The sequence below is a fragment of the Callionymus lyra genome, chromosome 5 (assembly GCF_982586985.1).
Source record: "Callionymus lyra chromosome 5, fCalLyr1.hap1.1, whole genome shotgun sequence".
Taxonomy (NCBI): domain Eukaryota; kingdom Metazoa; phylum Chordata; class Actinopteri; order Syngnathiformes; family Callionymidae; genus Callionymus; species Callionymus lyra.
Genome location: NC_141822.1, coordinates 5,042,153 through 5,064,477, shown reverse-complemented (window position 1 = coordinate 5,064,477; position 22,325 = coordinate 5,042,153). Strand labels below are relative to the sequence as shown.

At 38.8% G+C, this 22,325-nt stretch overlaps 1 protein-coding gene across 2 annotated transcripts in view; it reads left to right on the top strand.

The window, feature by feature from the left end:
• The window catches only part of thbs4b (thrombospondin 4b), a 35,564-nt gene extending 13,997 nt beyond the window's left edge, over positions 1–21,567 (top strand). The window contains exons 8-23 of one of the 2 annotated variants that reach the window (XM_087790568.1): positions 1,634–1,771; positions 3,451–3,528; positions 3,600–3,752; positions 3,864–3,968; positions 4,034–4,141; positions 10,193–10,352; positions 12,222–12,340; positions 12,515–12,567; positions 12,660–12,853; positions 14,109–14,287; positions 14,365–14,413; positions 14,489–14,685; positions 19,475–19,647; positions 19,714–19,853; positions 21,329–21,432; positions 21,551–21,567. In XM_087790568.1, coding sequence (XP_087646694.1) covers positions 1,634–1,771; positions 3,451–3,528; positions 3,600–3,752; positions 3,864–3,968; positions 4,034–4,141; positions 10,193–10,352; positions 12,222–12,340; positions 12,515–12,567; positions 12,660–12,853; positions 14,109–14,287; positions 14,365–14,413; positions 14,489–14,685; positions 19,475–19,647; positions 19,714–19,853; positions 21,329–21,387 — 1,905 coding nt within the window. In that variant the 3' untranslated portion in view covers positions 21,388–21,432; positions 21,551–21,567. Of the gene's footprint in view, positions 1–1,633; positions 1,772–3,450; positions 3,529–3,599; positions 3,753–3,863; positions 3,969–4,033; positions 4,142–10,192; positions 10,353–12,221; positions 12,341–12,514; positions 12,568–12,659; positions 12,854–14,108; positions 14,288–14,364; positions 14,414–14,488; positions 14,686–19,474; positions 19,648–19,713; positions 19,854–21,328; positions 21,520–21,550 lie in introns of those variants that run through there. The other variant, XM_087790567.1, reaches the window with a different exon arrangement.
• The last annotated feature ends 758 nt before the right edge of the window (positions 21,568–22,325 follow it).

The following is a 22,325-nucleotide window of genomic DNA, read 5'->3' as shown; positions in this document are numbered from 1 at the left end:
TTACTTCACAACTGTATCATGATACAGTGTCCTTACTTCACAACTGAATCATGATGCAATGTCTTCACTACACAACTGTATCATGATACAGTGTCTTTACTACACAACTGTATCATGATACAGTGTCTTTACTACACAACTGTATCATGATACAATGTCTTTACTACACAACTGAATCATGATACAGTGTCTTTACTACACAACTGTATCATGATACAGTGTCTTTACTACACAACTGAATCATGATACAGTGTCTTTACTACACAACTGAATCATGATACAGTGTCTTTACTACACAACTGTATCATGATACAGTGTCTTTACTACACAACTGTATCATGATACAGTGTCTTTACTTCACAACTGTATCATGAGGCCTCAGTAACAAATCACTAGTAAATATCTAACACTCCAAATAGAAGATTAAATTTAACGCTGTATTCAAATATTCTGGTAATAAATATTTTAAAGAGAAAAAATGAGTAGAATATACACTTTAATAGCAAAAAAACATAAATATATATCAACCTCCAAGGGACTCGTTGTATAATCAAAGCGGGTGTGATTACAGCTGCTGGAGGAGGAGTGAAGCCATTATTACATCATAATGGACTCTTGTAACCTCTTGTTCGCCCAGATTTCAGAGCAACTTTATAAAGTAATAAAGTGTAAAACATGGTCATGATGAGGAGTTACTGCGTCTTGAAGAACATTTACTACATGACACCAGAGTTGATCTTAAGTTGACCTTTAAACATTTGATATACAATCAGATTTTGAAGGAACTCAACGGGACAGCAGGGGGCAGTATTGTTACAAATGTCAGTTCAAAGTCTCTAAAAACAGATGGAAAACGTGAATATTTGTCACCGTTCCTTGAATGTTTCATTGAATTCCCTCAACAATCTTTCCAGATATTTCACTAACAGATCAACAGAAGCTTGTGAACGATCCGTCAGAGTCGAGGTCGGCTGCTCCATTTTCTGCTCGGTCAGGGAAGACATCACATATCTGTGCGCTTGATAAAGAACTTTTACATGATTAGATCTACTTTATTTTGCTTAAAAACGGCTTCAAGTGGGTCAAAAGTAAACAAGCCTGATCCAATAAAAAGAGTGGAATCAAAAGGTTTTCTCGGTAACACATCATACATGAGTCTCGGCCCCGATGACGTCAAGTATTTTAGTTGCTTTTTCTTTCATCGCAAATCACATTCGGACCCATTTGAAACGTCTCCGTTTCTCCAGGAACTCGGCGTTCCGAGAAGGCATCAGACCGAGAGTGCAGTTGAAACCAAACGCGAGCAGACAGGGAGGAAGATTTAGAGCTTTTTAATGAGTTCAAGTCTGAACGAAGATGTTGGATTGTTGTGCGGAAACACCGACTTGAAACCGTTTTGAAGGCAAAACGAGGCTGGTGGAGGAAGGTAGAGGTTCAGGTGGAAGTGAGGCTTCTGAGGAGCACGAGGTGCGTTCAGGTCGACCTGGTTCTTCTGAGGACGAGCGTCTTTCAAGGGTTGTTTTTCTTGAGCAAAAGTGTCTTCAGATCTGAAAGCTGACGGATAGATTCCCTCGAGTAGATCCACGTATATATATGTTCCCGACTTCAACTTTCTTTCTTTTCTTCTCCGCAGTGTCGCTTCAACCCTTGCTTCCCGGGAGTCAAGTGCGTGAACATGGCGCCCGGGTTCCGCTGCGACGCCTGTCCGCTGGGCTACACGGGTCTGCCAGTAGAGGGCGTCGGAATCGTCTACGCTCAGACCAACAAGCAGGTAACGGGGAAGGATTTTCTTTCCTTTTCGCGTCATTTCCTCGTCATGGAATTCTTTATGCAGAACGTGTCAAACTCAAGGCCAGTTGTTTTATGTCGCCTGGCTTGAAGTTTGATTGACATCTGAGATTATATATCGACGTATAAAGTGTTGAAGCTAAACAAATATCCCGACTCTTCTGATAAGAGTAAAACTGTCAAGAAAACAAATTAATTAATGAAGAGCGTCCAATTAAATTAACTATCATCACAATGAAACTCAAACTAAATGTTAAGGCATTTGTTACCAAAGGAAAAGAAAAAAGTATATGAAATATTTTCTATTGATTACTTCAGTCTTAAGGTGTTTTGTTTTGATAAAGAAGGTATTTTCTATGAAGTAACATCAGCCTGTGACTCTTTTCGTGTCTCGTATTATTAAAGTTTACTCCAAAAATAAACCTTTTAACTAGTGAAGCACAAACTTTTTTATCTTGAGATCGATTTAATGATTATCAATTAAAGATATTGATCCTTATGTGATTGAATTTCCAACCCTACCACTCTTAGAACCCAACATTGACTTTTACGATAGTAACAGATACAAGAAGAAGTAATCCTACTACCGACGCCAATGTCTTCTGTCAAGTATATGTGGTCACACTCGCCACACGAACATTAGAAGACGAAGTTCTTCTGTTCCACTGTTTTATTCCTGATACTGTATCAGTATTAAATAGCACTGTATCGAAAATAAAATAATAAATGTATTTATTTATTTTTTTAACCTTTGAAATAACATTTTATTTTTATTCAAAGTAATTTTGAGGTTAAAATTTCAATAGTGTGCATATAAAAGACACTCAAATATTCAGGGTGTTTATTAATTTGTGTTGCAATTAAACCTCCGGCCACTAGTTGGCAACGTGCGCCATTTCCTCCGTGTCAAAGTAACAACAAAACCGGTGAAATGGCAGCAATGAGTGAAAAATAAAGGAAACACCAGCAGCTTTCAAACCTGACTTTCAAAACAAAGTTTAAATTTTAAAAATTAAACACTGAAAATACAATAAATACAAATACAATAAATACAAATACAATAAATAAAATGAGATTAATAAAATATAATAAATAAAACATGAAAAATACAATAAATAAAACATTAAAATACAATGAATAAAAATATTTTGAATTATATAAGATGATAGTTTACCTTACCCACCTTTAGACTGTTAGTTTAGACTTTACATCTTAAGACCATTTTTCAAACAAGATCCAATTGAAACACCAAATTAGATCTTAAAGATCAAGATCAAGATCTTAAACCAAACAGAGAATTAATCAAAGCAACCAATACACGTTTAAATTTACCATCTCCATTTCTTTTAATCCACTACTTCACTTTCAGGTTTTTTTATTAGTTTTAACAAAATACATACCAGTGGCCTCTCGGCGCTCATCTAAGAAGTCGTAGCGTATCCTACAATGTACTAATCAATACACATCTAATACACAATCCAACGAAGGGATCCTCAAGGTTATTAGAATGTCATCACATGACTGAGAATCTTTCTACTCATCACTAGTGTAGAATATTGTGAATGTAGCTGTGAAGCTGAAACCGACGTAAAAGACGAGATGAGATCGTAACAAACGCACAACATCCCGGAGTCGCTGATACAATCTTCCTCCTTCACTCAGGTGTGCGACGACGTGGACGAATGCAAAAGACCAGACAACGGCGGCTGCACTTCCAACTCCAACTGTCACAACTCCGTGGTACGTTTCTTCGACGCTTCATCGGAATTCTTGAACGACACATTTGATCATCCGCCCCTGTTCCTCCACAGGGTTCTTTCCACTGCGGCACTTGTAAACACGGCTTCACGGGAGACCAGGTCAAGGGCTGTAAACCGGAGATCAGCTGCGGCAACAGTCTGACCAACCCTTGCGACGCCAACGCCAAGTGTAGCACCGAGAGGGACGGATCAGTCTCCTGTCAGGTGGGAACCTCGGACAAAAAACATCGCAGTCGTGTCATAAAAGACTGGAAGTGTAGGTGAGGTTTAACTGTTGCGCAACAATCTAAAATGGTGTTTTCTCGGCGGCGTCAGTGTGGCATCGGTTGGGCGGGTAACGGTAATGTCTGCGGGAAGGACACGGACATCGACGGCTACCCGGACGAGAAACTCAAGTGCAAGGACTCGTCCTGCAAAAAGGTAAAACCAGATGATAAACTTGGGGTACATTTCTTTAATGATACATTTTTAATGTCTGTTTTCAGGACAACTGCATGTACGTTCCCAACTCGGGGCAAGAGGACGCCGACCGCGACGGAGACGGAGACGCTTGTGACGACGACGCCGACGGCGACGGAATCCCGAACGAGCAGGTGAGCAACTGTGATAAGAAACTCTGGAATGGATCCAATTCTAGCTCGGAGTAATTAAAGGTCGGAGAGCTCTGTGACCGTGATTTAAAATCTAATTTAGAAAATGCTGGTTCAATTATGACTGTGATTATTATTCCATTTTTCATCTTTATCTGTTTTTGTATCTTTTGTACGAGCAAAATGTAACACAAAGAGCTTCACACCAGGAAGATTATTACCAAACGACGGTGTGTGTCGGGTGAGGACCATAGAGCTGAAAAAGACTCAAAGACACTTGTTGCTCTGAGAGATTGGATTAATTATTCATGTTGATTAGAAGGTTCTTCGAGAGCTAATATGGTAAAAGCAAATCAGATAAATGTCATGAAGAAGTGAAATTTAAGCACAACGAAAACCAAGAGGCTTTGAAACTGTTTCCTGCTGGGTTTTCCTGAACCTTGAACTCTAAATCAAGCATATAAAATGTAAGAAATAAGAAATGTTAAATCATGGCTTAAAAAGTTGTTCACGTTCAACATGTTTTTTTCTCTATTGAACGACAATGTAATACCTTATTTGTCCACCTTGTCATTAACGTGATGACATCACACGCCGAAAACGCAAACGTCTTTTTAAAAACTTTCAAAATAGGAATCAAACTGAGCGATTGAAGTGCGCTTGTCTAGACCAGGGTCACAAAGCGCTTAAACAATTAGAACAATACCCACTAAAAAAAATACTTAAAAGATCAAGATAATACAGAGACAAACACAAGAGTCTCAGAGAATCAAGGAAAATCCTGCACCAATAAAAGTGTCTTGAGATGTTTCTTGAAGGAGTCAGTAGATCATCAAACACAGATGTTTCTTGAAGGAGTCAGTAGATCATCAAACACAGATGTTTCTTGAAGGAGTCAGTAGATCATCAAACACAGATGTTTCTTGAAGGAGTCAGTAGATCATCAAACACAGATGTTTCTTGAAGGAGTCAGTAGATCATCAAACACAGATGTTTCTTGAAGGAGTCAGTAGATCATCAAACACAGATGTTTCTTGAAGGAGTCAGTAGATCATCAAACACAGATGTTTCTTGAAGGAGTCAGTAGATCATCAAACACAGATGTTTCTTGAAGGAGTCAGTAGATCATCAAACACACATGTTTCTTGAAGGAGTCAGTAGATCATCAAACACACATGTTTCTTGAAGGAGTCAGTAGATCATCAAACACAGATGTTTCTTGAAGGAGTCAGTAGATCATCAAACACAGATGTTTCTTGAAGGAGTCAGTAGATCATCAAACACAGATGTTTCTTGAAGGAGTCAGTAGATCATCAAACACAGATGTTTCTTGAAGGAGTCAGTAGATCATCAAACACAGATGTTTCTTGAAGGAGTCAGTAGATCATCAAACACAGATGTTTCTTGAAGGAGTCAGTAGATCATCAACCACAGATGTTTCTTGAAGGAGTCAGTAGATCATCAAACACAGATGTTTCTTCAAGGAGTCAGTAGATCATCAAACACAGATGTTTCTTCAAGGAGTCAGTAGATCATCAAACACAGATGTTTCTTCAAGGAGTCAGTAGATCATCAAACACAGATGTTTCTTCAAGGAGTCAGTAGATCATCAAACACAGATGTTTCTTCAAGGAGTCAGTAGATCATCAAACACAGATGTTTCTTCAAGGAGTCAGTAGATCATCAAACACAGATGTTTCTTCAAGGAGTCAGTAGATCATCAAACACAGATGTTTCTTCAAGGAGTCAGTAGATCATCAAACACAGATGTTTCTTCAAAGAGTCAGTAGATCATCAAACACAGAGATGGTTCCAAAGCTTAGGAGCAACAAGTTCAGGAACCATCAGTAGATTCTGATCCACAGACCTCAGAGCCCGAGCTGGGGTGTAAGTCTGGATCAGATCACTGATGGAAGGTCTGACCATGAATAGATCTGAAAGTAAGAACCAGAATTTTAAAATGATCCTGAAAGAAACTGGCAGCCAGTGAAGAGTTTGAAGGAGAAATGTGAGTTCTTCTACTAGAGCGGCTCAGAATTCTGGCTGCAGAGTTTTGTATGAACTGCAGGCGAGACACATCCTTCTGAGGTCAAAACAGTCGCAAAAGGAACAAATAACAACTTAAACACTCAGGGACCGGGGCAGGAAGGCAAAATACAAAATCAAAGAAACACACAGAATACTATAGTTACTATATACTATTTAATCTGGCAGCAGGTTGTAGATCTACTGCATCTGATGGCTGTGAGTCGTCCGGCAAGTTAATGGGGATAAAGGGAGGAAACAGGAGGTTTTAAAAAGAGTAGTACTTCAAGTCAGATGTACCAGGATGGATTCCTGTGTCTTTGTTGAAGACGGCTACATTCACAGACTGCTACGCTTTGGTCGGCAAACACACACGATCACAAGTTAGCAACACACTCTATCACCAATTCTCTGGCAGTGGTCGTCCCTGAATGGAGTATTTCCGTCCCAACAAAGAGCAGTGGCACGAGCTGAGAGGTAAAGATTAGCTCGCAGCCTCCTCTTGAGCTGCCAGATTAGCTCAGAACGAGTCCTCGCCCGACACAAAGAGGGTGAATCATGGCGTTGAGAGCCAATCATGTTCAAACAGGCCTCCTGAATGAAGCGCGATCGCTTCTTTGAAAAGACTGAACTGAGCACCTTATGCACGGATCCGATGATGCAACCGTCGTAACACGTGTGTTTGCAGCGACACGTCTGAACAACACGGCAGCGAGAGAACGACTGAGAGTCGAGTCCAACGTTGTATGATCACAACACATGTGTCAAGGTCCAGGGGCCGCCAAATCCTTTAATGTGGCCCCTTGGTTAGTTACCTCAAAGTTAATTTTGTGACCTATAAACCTGATTTAAAGTCATAGTTCACCCAAAATTCAAACTTTACTCATTTTCTACTGACCCTCATGTCGACTCATGTTGGATTATTTTCAGAGTAATCTGTTCTTTTTAAGAGTTATAGACAAAAATGTTTGTTCATTTTAATGTAGCGACTGGAGCTCAGTTGTCTTCGTCTTCATCTTCGTCCAAAAAGACACTTAGGTTAGGTAGAACTAAATAGTTTTTTCCAATTAGCCACAGCAATACAGCAATTATTCATAAAAATAAATAAAAATAAAATAAGAACAAGAACAAAGAGAAATAAAGAGAAAGAACAAGATGATACAATCTAAGTCTAAAGATAAAGAACATAGATCAAACTTAAAAACACTTAAAACTTACTTACACTTACACTTAAAAACATTGAAATACCTCCATACTGCTCGACTGTGACGTCCATCTTGGTTTAAAGCTCCACATGAGAAGAATTGATTTACAAAAAAATGGTGGTATGTAAATAATTTCATTTGGCGCCAGCCTTCGGTATTCGGTTAGAGTAGTTTTAGTAGCGGCCTCTCTTCAATCATGTTGATCAGCTCCTCCTAAAGGGTCTCCGTCCAGAGAGTCGCGATCCAGGTATTACCCAGGTTATCAAAGTTATCCTAGTTCTAGGCGAGTGTTGTGCCGTCGTCTGTACTGCTTATCTAGTGTTTACCATCGTCGCTTCCGGTTTATCATCGTGCACTGATTGGCTAGTCAAAGCTAGAACTGGACCAATCAGATCGCAGCTATCGAGCCCGACGGACATTGATTCTACTCATGGAACCCGACCAAAGTAACGCCGACTGGCGACCGATAATCGGGTTGTTGTGTCTCGGCCTTAAGATGAGGAACAGAGAAAATGTACGTCTAAATTAAACTTAAGATAAGAGTAAAGCTTGTGTAGAAGGAAAGAAAATATAGATAAAACCATTACGCGGGAATTCAAATGGTCTTAAACGGGACAGCAGGTGGCAGTAGAGGTCTTAAGCAAACCAGAAGGTAAAGGACCAAGATTTTGGCAAAAGCGTTCAGTGTCCACAGAAGCTACATGAGTATCAGAGTCACCACTTGATTCAACTTGAACATCTCCTGAAACAAAAGACAGTCAGACCGATCCAAGTCTGTGAAAACACTCGTAGTAAAACGATGATTTCAGGTTCTTTGAAAGATACACTGAGATGAGATGAAGGAGCTTTTTAAATCAATGTCTTAACTCTTTGGGTTTGTGTTTTTCTCAAAGAGACAGAGTTAAAAAAGAAGCTCCTTGAAGTTTCCCAGTGAAAGAAAAACCTTCTGATAGAGATCCATCTGTGAAAGAAGTCAAGACTGACACAATATTATTAAATAACTAAATAAATGTAGGAAATGTAAGATTAAAAAAAAGGTTAATTTCAGACCATTTAAGAAATGATTTGTTTATTTTGCTCTTGAAATGTTGGAATACTAAACACGTTTATTTACATTTATATATAATCAGGGAAACTGGACTCATCAGGCGTCTTCTTTTTCTGTCGTCTCACATGTGCTTCATGTTTCCATGTGTTTAACAGAAACAACATGGTTTCTGTCCTGGATCTCTAGTTCTGAAGGTGGTTAAAAGATGGTTGATGGGAAAAGCTGCTTCATTGCCAGTAATGTGTTGATGAGGCCTCATGATACACAGAGACACATGTAGTGGTCTTTAAAATGAATAAACAGACTCATGATACAGTGTCTTTTCTAAACAACTGTATCATGATACAGTGTCTTTACTAGAAAATTGTATCATATACAGTGTCTTCACTACACAGCTGTATCATGATACAGTGTCTACGATACACAACTGTATCATGATACAGTGTCTTCACTACACAACTGTATCATGATACAGTGTCTTCACTACACAACTGAATCATGATACAGTGTCTTCACTACACAACTGTATCATGATACAGTGTCTGAACTACACAACTGTATCATGATACAGTGTCTTTACTACACAACTGTATCATGATACAGTGTCTTCACTACACAACTGTATCATGATACAGTGTCTGAACTACACAACTGTATCACGATACAGTGTCTTCACTAAACAACTGTATCATGATACAGTGTCTTCACTACACAACTGTATCATGATACAGTGTCTTTACTACACAACTGTATCATGATACAGTGTCTTCACTGCATAACTGTATCATGATACAGTGTCTTCACTACACAACTGTATCATGATACAGTGTCTTCACTACACAACTGTATCATGATACAGTGTCTTCACTACACAACTGAATCATGATACAGTGTCTTCACTACACAACTGTATCATGATACAGTGTCTGAACTACACAACTGTATCATGATACAGTGTCTTTACTACAAAACTGTATCATGATACAGTGTCTTCACTACACAACTGTATCATGATACAGTGTCTGAACTACACAACTGTATCACGATACAGTGTCTTCACTATACAACTGTATCATGATACAGTGTCTTCACTACAGAGCTGTATCATGATACAGTGTCTTCACTACACAACTTTATCATGTTACAGTGTCTTCACTACACGACTGTATCACAAGGCCTCTTCATCACATTACCAGCTGTTTCAGCTGAAGAGGTTTCACGATACATCATGATACATTGTCCTCGTTTTTCTATCTTTGACTCAGAAACACTAACTAAATGAAACCTCTGATCATTTTGAGACAGAGAGCGCCACCTACTCAAACTTCTGATCCTGAATCTTGAAACCTCATCAACTGTTTCATGAAACCTCATCAACTGTTTCATGAAACCTCATCAACACATCACTAGTGAGCAGCGAATGATGATCGTGTGTTTCTAGCAGCGCATCGAGCATCTGAATAAGTTGAAAAACCAAAACGCAAGAATAAAAAACAAAGAGGTTGTGCAGCAGATTCCTCACAATAGCACTAATGGCTACATCATTAATTGAGTTTTATTATATAAATGATTTCCAAATATATTTGTTTATATACCTGTATTGAACTATCTGTTAATACTTCATCGTTCACTCTGTGGATCCACTGCATCCATAAGATCTTGATCTCAAAATGGTTTCTTCCCGAAAGGACCTGGATTTAAAGCTGGCGTCCCTCATCCTCATCTATTCAGGTCAGATGTGTGGCGTGAAAGTGACATTTGTTCTTCCTCCCGCAGGACAACTGCTGGTTGAAGCCCAACGTGGACCAGAGGAACAGCGACAAGGACACGCACGGCGACGCCTGCGACAACTGCCGGTCGGTGGAGAACCCGGACCAGAGGGACACGGACGGCGACGGCAGAGGAGACTCGTGCGACGACGACATGGACGGCGACGGTACGAGTTGCATCATCGCGTTACATAACCTCGCATCTCACAGCCACTCACAGCCTCGCTCCTCAACCCACGGTTTCAGGGGAAGTTCACGTTTAGATGTGATGTTGAAATATCACTCTGAGCGGTTCTGGATGTTCCAGCATCTTGTGGACGGATTGCAAAAAAGAAAAAAAAAAAACGTTTGGCCTCAGAAATCCCGAGCTTTGATCATCGAGAAATGTGATTCCACCTAAAAGGCCCCGAAGGAGACAGACGTTTTTTTTTTGCTGTGAAGATACTTGACCTTTTTTCGCTTTCATCGAGGTGATGCTGCTTCTCTGTGGTCAGAATGAGAAAGAAAGAAAAAAAACGCCAGAAGAAGATCCATGCAAGTGCAACAGTGCCCCCTAGCTGTGAATAGGATAACTGCAGGATGAATGACATGAAAGACATGAAACCTGTGTTTAAAAACAGACTTCATTCTCATCAGTTTAAGTATAAACTGTAGCTCGTCTGGACGTTTTAGCTCAGATATAAATTTGGTTTAACTAGGAATGATGGTAACCAGCTAACCAGCCAGAGAAACAGTAACACCTAGTTCATAAATAATGTCTCTACATCTTTGCTTTTGGACCTAAATTAAGAATCAAATGTTTTCTTTAAATAAGGTTGAACTAATGTGTGTGTTTGTTGTTGTGATGTGTGACTCTATTGTATCATCAGTGCATGTGTGTTGTTGTGATGTGTGACTCTATTGTATCATCAGTGTGTGTGTGTTGTTGTGATGTGTGACTCTATTGTATCATCAGTGTGTGTGTATTGTTGTTGTGATGTGTGACTCTATTGTATCATCAGTGTGTGTGTATTGTTGTTGTCATGTGTGACTCTATTGTATCATCAGTGTGTGTGTATTGTTGTTGTGATGTGTGACTCTATTGTATCATCAGTGTGTGTGTGTTGTTGTGATGTGTGACTCTATTGTATCATAAGTGTGTGTGTGTTGTTGTGATGTGTGACTCTATTGTATCATCAGTGTGTGTGTGTTGTTGTGATGTGTGACTCTATTGTATCATAAGTGTGTGTGTGTTGTTGTGATGTGTGACTCGATTGTATCATCAGTGTGTGTGTGTTGTTGTTGTGATGTGTGACTCTATTGTATCATCAGTGTGTGTGTGTTGTTGTGATGTGTGACTCTATTGTATCATCAGTGTGTGTGTGTTGTTGTGATGTGTGACTCTATTGTATCATCAGTGTGTGTGTTGTTGTGATGTGTGACTCTATTGTATCATCAGTGCATGTGTGTGTTGTTGTGATGTGTGACTCTATTGTATCATCAGTGTGTGTGTGTTGTTGTTGTGATGTGTGACTCTATTGTATCATCAGTGCATGTGTGTTGTTGTGATGTGTGACTCTTTTGTATCATCAGTATGTGTGTGTGTTTGTGTGTGTGTGTTGTGATGTGTGACTCTATTCTATCATCAGTGTGTGTTGTTGTGATGTGTGACTCTATTGTATCATCAGTGTGTGTATTGTTTTTGTGATGTGTGACTCTATTGTATCATCATAATAGACTCTTGTAACCTCTCGTTCGTCCAGATTTCCGAGCAACTTTATAAAGTAATAAGTGTAAAACATGGTCATGATGAGGAGTTACTGCGTCTTGGAGAGGAAGACTTCAACATTTCAAACATGTCAGAAGGATGAAGATGATGATGATGATGATGATGATGATGATGATGATGATGATTGTGATGATGAATCAATTTGAATCAACCAGAGCTGAAATCAAACGTTACCTAGTACTGCTTTAAAATCAACCATCAAGTATTAGACGTTGATATATCATGGAAGTAGGAAAAGCTCTACTGAACAACGTCTCTCTACCATCAGGCCTGAAGAACTTCCTGGACAACTGCCAGCGGGTCCAGAACCGGGACCAGCTGGACCGAGACGATGACGGGGTGGGAGACGCTTGCGACAGCTGCCCCGACATCCCCAACCCCAACCAGGTCAGTCACGTAACGGGGGAAACATTCATGAGGTACGACGAGGACGGACTGAGAGTCAGACTTCTGTCGAACCCACCGACGCTACGGTGACACCACACGTTGGAACGACACCAACAGAACTTGAATCCGACATATAAAAGTCAACTCTTTTTTAACGGTTGTTCTTGGTTTCAGTCCGACGTGGACAACGACCTGGTGGGCGACTCCTGCGACACAAACCAAGACAGGTGTGTCTCCTCTTGGGCTCCTTTCAAAACCACCTTCCTTTGAGAAGAACCTTTGGTTGACGTTCTCCGCCCGTTTGTGTCTCCACCCGCAGTGATGGCGACGGCCACCAGGACACCAAGGACAACTGCCCGTACGTGATCAACAGCTCTCAGCTGGACACCGACAAGGACGGTCAGGGCGACGAGTGCGACGACGACGACGACAACGACGGTATTCCAGATCTGATACCGCCGGGACCCGACAACTGTCGCCTGGTGCCGAACCCGGACCAGATCGACGACAACAGTGAGTGGGAGGATAAGGGGTTAAACGTGGTCCTGGTCCTTCCTATACATATTATAAAGTTTATCAACGATGGAAGGTACGTGACGAGATGGAAACTTATAGCTGGAGCTGATGAACCCGAACCTGATGAATCCACAGAATTTTTTCTATATAAAACAACACTTTTGAATTGATCGGTGGCTAAAAAATATATATATATATTGATAATATTGAATTTAACATTTTAAATGTTGAAACTTTTATTTATTTTTTATTCAAATTAATTTCTTTAAGCTATTCATTTTTTCATTGAATAATGAAAGCATTATTTTTTGGATTCAAATATTGAAACTGTTTTCTTTTAATATTTCAATGGAAAAAACAATTATTTACAAAACAAATTAATGTATTTTTAAACATATTCCAATTATTAATTATATTATTGAAAATAAACTCATTTGTATAATAAAAAAATACATTTGAATTTCTTTTTTTTAAATAATTTAATTTTAAAAATGAAACATTAAAAAATAAGCGTTTTATATTCTAATTCAAATTAATCATGAAATGTATTTATTAATTTTTAAAGTATTTAAAATTATTTCTTAAATAATAAAATAAATAAAAAAAATAATAATGTATACGACATATTAGGGCCACTCAAAATATATTTTTATTTTACTACTAGATTAGAGTCGTATAAAACACTTTTATTACGAGATTAAAGTCCCACAAAATACTCTCCTTTAAATACTATAAAATACTATCTCCTAATAGATGTATGTTTGACTTTAATTTGTGACTTTTATCTCGTAATAAATTATCTTCCATTCACTTTCACCTTTGACTTTAATTTCGTAAAAAGATAATTTTATACAACTTTAATCTTGTAATAAATGTAATTTATACGACTTTAATCTTGTAATAAAGTATTTCAAACAACTTTAATCTCGTAATAGAGTATTTCATACGACTTTAATCTTGTAATAAAATGTTTTATATGACTTTAATCTCTTAATAAAGTATTTTATATGACTTTAATCTCTTAATAAAGTATTTTATATGACTTTAATCGCTTAAGTATTTTATATGACTTTAATCTCTTAATAAAGTATTTTATATGACTTTAATCTCGTAGTAAAATTTAAAAAAAATTCTGTAATTTCTAAATGATTGAATCAATCATTTGAAAAAAACAACCTTTCAATGTACAAAATATTGACCTTGGAAACACCAGAGAAACTGAAGCGTCTCTGACTCTGTTTCTTCTTCGTAGACGACGGAGTGGGAGATGTGTGCGAGTCGGACTTCGATCAGGACAAAGTGATCGACAGGATCGACAACTGTCCAGAGAACGCTGAGGTGACGCTGACCGACTTCAGGGCCTATCAGACGGTGGTTCTGGACCCCGAGGGCGACGCCCAGATCGACCCCAACTGGGTGGTTCTGAACCAGGTGAGACCAAACGTCCAGGCCGTCTGAAAGTTCTCGTCCCTTAAAGCGAGTGAACTTCTTGACGCTTCTCTCAACAGGGAATGGAAATAGTTCAGACCATGAACAGTGACCCGGGACTCGCAGTGGGTGAGTCCGGTTCCATCTTCTTCGTAGATGTTCTGACCCGACAGAGAATACAGTCGTGATGGTCTGTGGTTCAAGGTTACACGGCCTTCAGCGGCGTCGACTTCGAAGGGACGTTCCACGTCAACACGGTGACGGACGACGACTACGCCGGCTTCATCTTCGGCTACCAGGACTCCTCGTCCTTCTACGTGGTGATGTGGAAGCAGACCGAGCAGACGTACTGGCAGGCGACGCCGTTCAGAGCCGTGGCCGAGCCCGGCATCCAGCTGAAGGTACACCAGTCACAGAGTTTCAGACTCGTCCCTGTTTACTGGACGGAAAACAAATGTATCGTCTTCAAGTGAAGACATCATTAAAAACATCAAATACCTCCATTATCATTAGAGACATTTGAAGATTGGGTTAAAAGTGATATTACACCCAAAGTTCACTAATTTTCTACCCCGTTTTTAGAAGTTTTGTTCATTTCAATGTAGCGACTGGAGCTCAGTGGTCTTCGTCTTCATCTTCGTCCAAAAGACACTTAAAAATATCCAAATATCTCCATCATTATCCCCGTCACACTTAAGAGACACTTGAAAATGTGATTTAAAGTGATATTACACCCAAAATCACTTATTTCTGACCACGTTTTTACAGTTATAGACAAAAATTGTTGTTCATTTTAATGTAACGACGAGCTACGTTTTCCTCGTTTTCATCTTTGTCCAAAAAGACGCTTAAAAACATCCAAATACCTCCATACTGACGTTTTAAAAATTCGATTTAAAGCGATATTACACCTGGAATTCACTCATTTTCTACCCACATTTTAAGAGATTTTGTTCATTTTAATGTAGCGACTGGAGCTCAGTTGTCTTCGTCTTCATCTTTGTCCAAGAAGACACTTAAGAACATCAAATACCTCCATTATTATTATTATGTGTTCACACTTTAGAGACATTTGAAAATTTGATTTAAAGTGAGATTACACCCAAAGTTCACTCATTTTCTACCCCGTTTTTAGAAGTTTTGTTCATTTTAATGTAGCGACCTGAGCTCAGTGGTCTTCGTCTTCATCTTCGTCCAAAAGACACTTAAAAATATCCAAATATCTCCATCATTATCCCCGTCACACTTAAGAGACACTTGAAAATGTGATTTAAAGTGATATTACACCCCAAATCACTTATTTTCTACCCACGTTTTTACAGTTATAGACAAAAATTGTTGTTCATTTTAATGTAACGACGAGCTACGTTTTCCTCGTTTTCATCTTTGTCCAAAAAGACGCTTAAAAACATCCAAATACCTCCATACTGACGTTTTAAAAATTAGATTTAAAGCGATATTACACCTGGAATTCACTCATTTTCTACCCACATTTTAAGAGGTTTTGTTCATTTTAATGTAGCGACTGGAGCTCAGTTGTTTTCGTCTTCATCTTTGTCCAAGAAGACACTTAAGAACATCAAATACCTCCATTATTATTATTATGTGTTCACACTTTAGAGACATTTGAAAATTTGATTTAAAGTGAGATGACACCCAAAGTTCACTCATTTTCTACCCCGTTTTTAGAAGTTTTGTTCATTTTAATGTAGCGACTGGAGCTCAGTGGTCTTCGTCTTCATCTTCATCCAAAAGACACTTAAAAATATCCAAATATCTCCATCATTATCCCCGTCACACTTAAGAGACACTTGAAAATGTGATTTAAAGTGATATTACACCCCAAATCACTTATTTTCTACCCACGTGTTTACAGTTATAGACAAAAATTGTTGTTCATTTTAATGTAACGACGAGCTACGTTTCCCTCATTTTCATCTTTGTCCAAAAAGACGCTTAAAAACATCCAAATACCTCCATACTGACGTTTTAAAAATTAGATTTAAAGCGATATTACACCTGGAATTCACTCAATTTCTACCCACATTTTAAGAGGTTTTGTTCATTTTAATGTAGCGACTGGAGCTCAGTTGTCTTCGTCTTCATCTTTGTCCAAGAAGACACTTAAGAACATCAAATACCTCCATTATTATTATTATGTGTTCACACTTTAGAGACATTTGAAAATTTGATTTAAAGTGATATTACACCCAAAGTTCACTCATTTTCTACCCCGTTTTTAGAAGTTTTGTTCATTTTAATGTAGCGACTGGAGCTCAGTGGTCTTCGTCTTCATCTTCGTCCAAAAATACACTTAAAAACATCCAAATACCTCCATCATTATCCCCGTCACACTTAAGAGACACTTGAAAATGTGATTTAAAGTGATATTACACCCCAAATCACTTATTTTCTACCCACGTTTTTACAGTTATAGACAAAAATTGTTGTTCATTTTAATGTAACGACGAGCTACGTTTTTCCTCGTTTTCATCTTTTCAAACATCCAAATACCTCCATACTGACGTTTTAAAAATTAGATTTAAAGCGATATTACACCTGGAATTCACTCATTTTCTACCCACATTTTAAGAGGTTTTGTTCATTTTAATGTAGCGACTGGAGCTCAGTTGTTTTCGTCTTCATCTTTGTGCAAGAAGACACTTAAGAACATCAAATACCTCCATTATTATTATTATGTGTTCACACTTTAGAGACATTTGAAAATTTGATTTAAAGTGAGATTACACCCAAAGTTCACTCATTTTCTACCCCGTTTTTAGAAGTTTTGTTCATTTTAATGTAGCGACTGGAGCTCAGTTGTCTTCGTCTTCATCTTCGTCCAAAAATACACTTAAAAACATCCAAATACCTCCATCATTATCCCCGTCACACTTAAGAGACACTTGAAAATGTGATTTAAAGTGATATTACACCCCAAATCACTTATTTTCTACCCACGTTTTTACAGTTATAGACAAAAATTGTTGTTCATTTTAATGTAACGACGAGCTACGTTTTCCTCGTTTTCATCTTTGTCCAAAAAGACGCTTAAAAACATCCAAATACCTCCATACTGACGTTTTAAAAATTAGATTTAAAGCGATATTACACCTGGAATTCACTCATTTTCTACCCACATTTTAAGAGATTTTGTTCATTTTAATGTAGCGACTGGAGCTCAGTTGTTTTCGTCTTCATCTTTGTCCAAGAAGACACTTAAGAACATCAAATACCTCCATTATTATTATTATGTGTTCACACTTTAGAGACATTTGAAAATTTGATTTAAAGTGAGATGACACCCAAAGTTCACTCATTTTCTACCCCGTTTTTAGAAGTTTTGTTCATTTTAATGTAGCGACTGGAGCTCAGTTGTCTTCGTCTTCATCTTCGTCCAAAAATACACTTAAAAACATCCAAATACCTCCATCATTATCCCCGTCACACTTAAGAGACACTTGAAAATGTGATTTAAAGTGATATTACACCCCAAATCACTTATTTTCTACCCACGTTTTTACAGTTATAGACAAAAATTGTTGTTCATTTTAATGTAACGACGAGCTACGTTTTCCTCGTTTTCATCTTTGTCCAAAAAGACGCTTAAAAACATCCAAATACCTCCATACTGACGTTTTAAAAATTAGATTTAAAGCGATATTACACCTGGAATTCACTCATTTTCTACCCACATTTTAAGAGATTTTGTTCATTTTAATGTAGCGACTGGAGCTCAGTTGTTTTCGTCTTCATCTTTGTCCAAGAAGACACTTAAGAACATCAAATACCTCCATTATTATTATTATGTGTTCACACTTTAGAGACATTTGAAAATTTGATTTAAAGTGAGATGACACCCAAAGTTCACTCATTTTCTACCCCGTTTTTAGAAGTTTTGTTCATTTTAATGTAGCGACTGGAGCTCAGTTGTCTTCGTCTTCATCTTCGTCCAAAAATACACTTAAAAACATCCAAATACCTCCATCATTATCCCCGTCACACTTAAGAGACACTTGAAAATGTGATTTAAAGTGATATTACACCCAAAATCACTTATTTCTGACCACGTTTTTAGAGTTATAGACAAAAATGTTTGTTTATTTTGATGTAGCGACTGGAGCTACGTTTTTCCTCCTCTTCATCTTCGTCCAAAAAGACACTTAAAAACATCCAAATACCTCCATACTGACGTTTGAAAATTAGATTTAAAGTGATATTACACCCAGAATTCACTCATTTTCTAACCACGGTTTTAGAAGTTTTGTTCATTTTAATGTAGCGACTGGAGCTACATTTCCCTCGTCTTTATCTTCATCCAAAAAGACACTTAAAAACATCCAAATACCTTCATACTGCTCGGCCGTAAGGTCCCTCTTTTATTGAAGCCTGGACATGAGAAATTGAATTGTTCCGAATTTTCTTTTGAAAAGTCTATATTTTAAGTTTGTTTGTAGCAGAAGCTAAAATGCTAACATGCTACACAGACAGGAAACTTTACAGGCAAATCTTGCATGAGCTCCCAGTGTCTACTGTCTACACTATAGTAGAGACGAGACGTTACGGAGGTATTAGTGCCTTATTTGAGTGAAGAAAAGTATGTACGTAAGAAGGCCACGAATAGCCCTCATTTCTTTTGTCCTCCTCGTCCAATCAGACATCCATTCATCCACTCAAAAACATCCAAATACCTCCATTATTATCACGTGTCTACACTTCAGAGATGTTTGAAAATGTTATTTAAAGTGATATTACACCCAAAATCACTCATTTTCTACCCATGTTTTTTGAGTTATAGACAAAATGTTCTGTTCATTGTAATGTAGCAACTGGAGCACAGTTGTCTTCGTCTTCATCTTTGTCCCAAAAAAAAACATCCAAATACCTCCAGACTGCTCGTCTGTAACGTCACTCTTGTATCGAAGCCTCGACATGAGAAATTGTACTGAAAAAAAATGGAATAAGTCTTTATTTTAAGTTTGTTTGTAGCAGAAGCTAAAATGCTAACATGCTACAGAGACAGGAACATCTTGCATGAGCTCCCAGTGTCGACACTATTGTATGAGTCTATATAGTATATTGACTCTAAAAAGGAATTGATTTAACTGAAGTAGAACATTTTATTTGAATTTTGGATGAACCTTGAGTTTAAGGAAGCTTGAAGATTGATTTTCATTTTGACTCCTCCAGGCGGTGAAATCCAGGTCTGGTCCGGGCGAGCATTTAAGGAACTCCCTGTGGCACACCGGAGACACCCAGGACCAAGTCCGTCTGCTGTGGAAGGACCCCAGGAACGTGGGATGGAAGGACAAGGTGTCCTACCGCTGGTACCTCCAGCATCGGCCACAGGTCGGATACATCAGGTACGTGACCAACAACGTTGGTTTCTTCTGTCAGAGGCTGATGATGTCCTTCCTGCTTCGCTCCAGAGCCCGGTTTTATGAAGGAACGGACCTGGTGGCCGACTCCGGAGTCACCATTGACACGACCATGAGGGGAGGACGACTTGGCGTCTTCTGTTTCTCACAAGAAAACATTATCTGGTCCAATTTAAGATATCGCTGCAATGGTAAGTACCGTTTGAGAGGAGATGTTAGCACTGAACATTGACAAGGTTACGTCACAATAGTCTGACATTTTCTAGTTGATAGTTTCCATGGATGGATGGATGGATGGATGGATGGATGGATGGTCTAGAAAGGCGCTATATAAATAGAGATTATTATTATTATTATTATTATTATGGATGGATGGATGGATGGATGGATGGATGGATGGATGGTCTAGAAAGGCGCTATATAAATAGAGATTATTATTATTATTATTATTATTATGGATGGATGGATTGATAGATCTATGGATAGATAAATGGATGCATGGATGAAGAGATCTATGGATGGATGGATGGATGGATGGATGGATGGATGGATGGTCTAGAAAGGCGCTATATAAATAGAGATTATTATTATTATTATGGATGGATGGATGGATGGATGGATGGATGGATGGATGGTCTAGAAAGGCGCTATATAAATAGAGATTATTATTATTATTATTATTATTATGGATGGATGGATTGATAGATCTATGGATAGATAAATGGATGCATGGATGAAGAGATCTATGGATGGATGGATGGATGGATGGATGGATGGATGGATGGTCTAGAAAGGCGCTATATAAATAGAGATTATTATTATTATTATGGATGGATGGATGGATGGATGGATGGATGGATGGATGGATGGATGGATGGATGGATGGATGGATGGATGGATGGATGGATGGATGGATGGATGGATGGATGGATGGATGGATGGATGGCTGGATGGATGTTATTAACAGAACCAACCCACACCATATTTGGTTTGCATGGCATGAAGTGTGTCGGCGATAAAAGGCATCATTTCTCGAAGATAAACTTGAAAACGATATGAAAAAAACATGTTTGTCTAGTTTAGCATCTTTAGCACGAATTAACTGACATTAGTTCACAATATTGTCTCTTTATTTTAGCACAGAAATAACCTGTTGCTTTTGACGTTAAACATATTAATTTTGTTTTCTACACAGGCGTCCTGCAGATCCTTAAAATATCTCGAAATACATCTAATAATAAGGACTTAACTGGCCTTAAAATGTCTTGGATTCCATTTTGTAAAAGAGAGTTTTATGTTGATTTTAGACGTGTATGAAGCATATTTTTAAATTATGCCTTTATTAATAATCGGTTTTGAATAATGATGGTTTTTTTTAAAGTATTCTAAAATAACTGAGTCCCTGTTTATATTCCCTCTGTCAAAAAAAATTTGTTTTTATAGAATTTATTGTTAAATGCTTCTCCCTAGTGTTCATTGCTGTTACTACACTCCTGATATTTTTAAACTGACGTCAAATGACGACACATGACACAATACCATGTTTGATGTTTGACACAAACTGGGCTTGAAGTTCTCGAGACTCTCACGGTGAACTCTTGCACTTTGTTAAAAACTTCCCGAAATACCTGCTTCTCTCCCGACCTGTCAATCATTCTCTCCACAGACACCATCCCTGAAGACTTCCAGGAGTTCAGCAACCAGCATGGAGACGACTCTCTGTGAGGAGAGACCCCTGAGGAGTCTGAGGAGCCTGAGGGCTTCTGAGGGGTCTGAGGAGTCTGAGGGGTCTGAGGAGCCTGAGGGGTCTGAGGGGTCTGAGGAGCCTGAGGAGCCTGAGGAGCCTGAGGAGTCTGAGGAGCCTGAGGCCTCTGAGGGGTCTGAGGAGTCTGGGGAGCCTGAGGAGCCTGAGGAGTCGGAAGAGTCTGAGGAGCCCTGAGGACTCTGAGGAGCCTGAGGAGTCTGAGGAGTCTGAGGAGTCTGAAGAGTCTGAAGAGTCTGAGGAGCCCTGAGGAGTCTGAAGAGTCTGAGGAGCCCTGAGGAGTCTGAGGAGTCTGAGGAGTCTGAGGAGCCTGAGGAGCCTGAGGAGCCTGAGGAGCCTGAGGAGCCTGAGGGGTCTGAGGAGTCTGAGGAGTCTGAGGAGTCTGAGGAGTCTGAGGAGCCTGAGGAGTCTGAGGAGTCTGAGGAGTCTGAGGAGCCTGAGGAACCTGAGGAACCTGAGGAGTCTGAGGAGCCTGAGGGGTCTGAGGAGTCTGAGGAGCCTGAGGAGCCCTGAGGAGACTGAGGAGCCTGAGGAACCTGAGGAGTCTGAGGAGTGTGTGTGTGCGGGTGTGTGTGTGGAAACATTTTTGTAAAATAATCCAACATTCTTTCCCAAAAAAAATGTTTTTAAATGTCTCACAGTGTCATTTTATTAAATTTCAACCTTTTTTTAAAATGTTTTTTCACGTTCTTTCTTTGAAATCCAGGACCTGGACTTGGATTTGATATCTGGTTTGAAAAGTGAATGAATAAACAATAATAAACTGAAGCTTCTGTTAACGGTAGAGATTCATCCTCATGTGAGAAATCGTGACAGTTCTGAACTGAGAGTCACCAAATAAAAGTTGATCTTGTCCAACGAGGGGTTCATGAGACTTTCTTCAAACATGTGAACCTTGAAC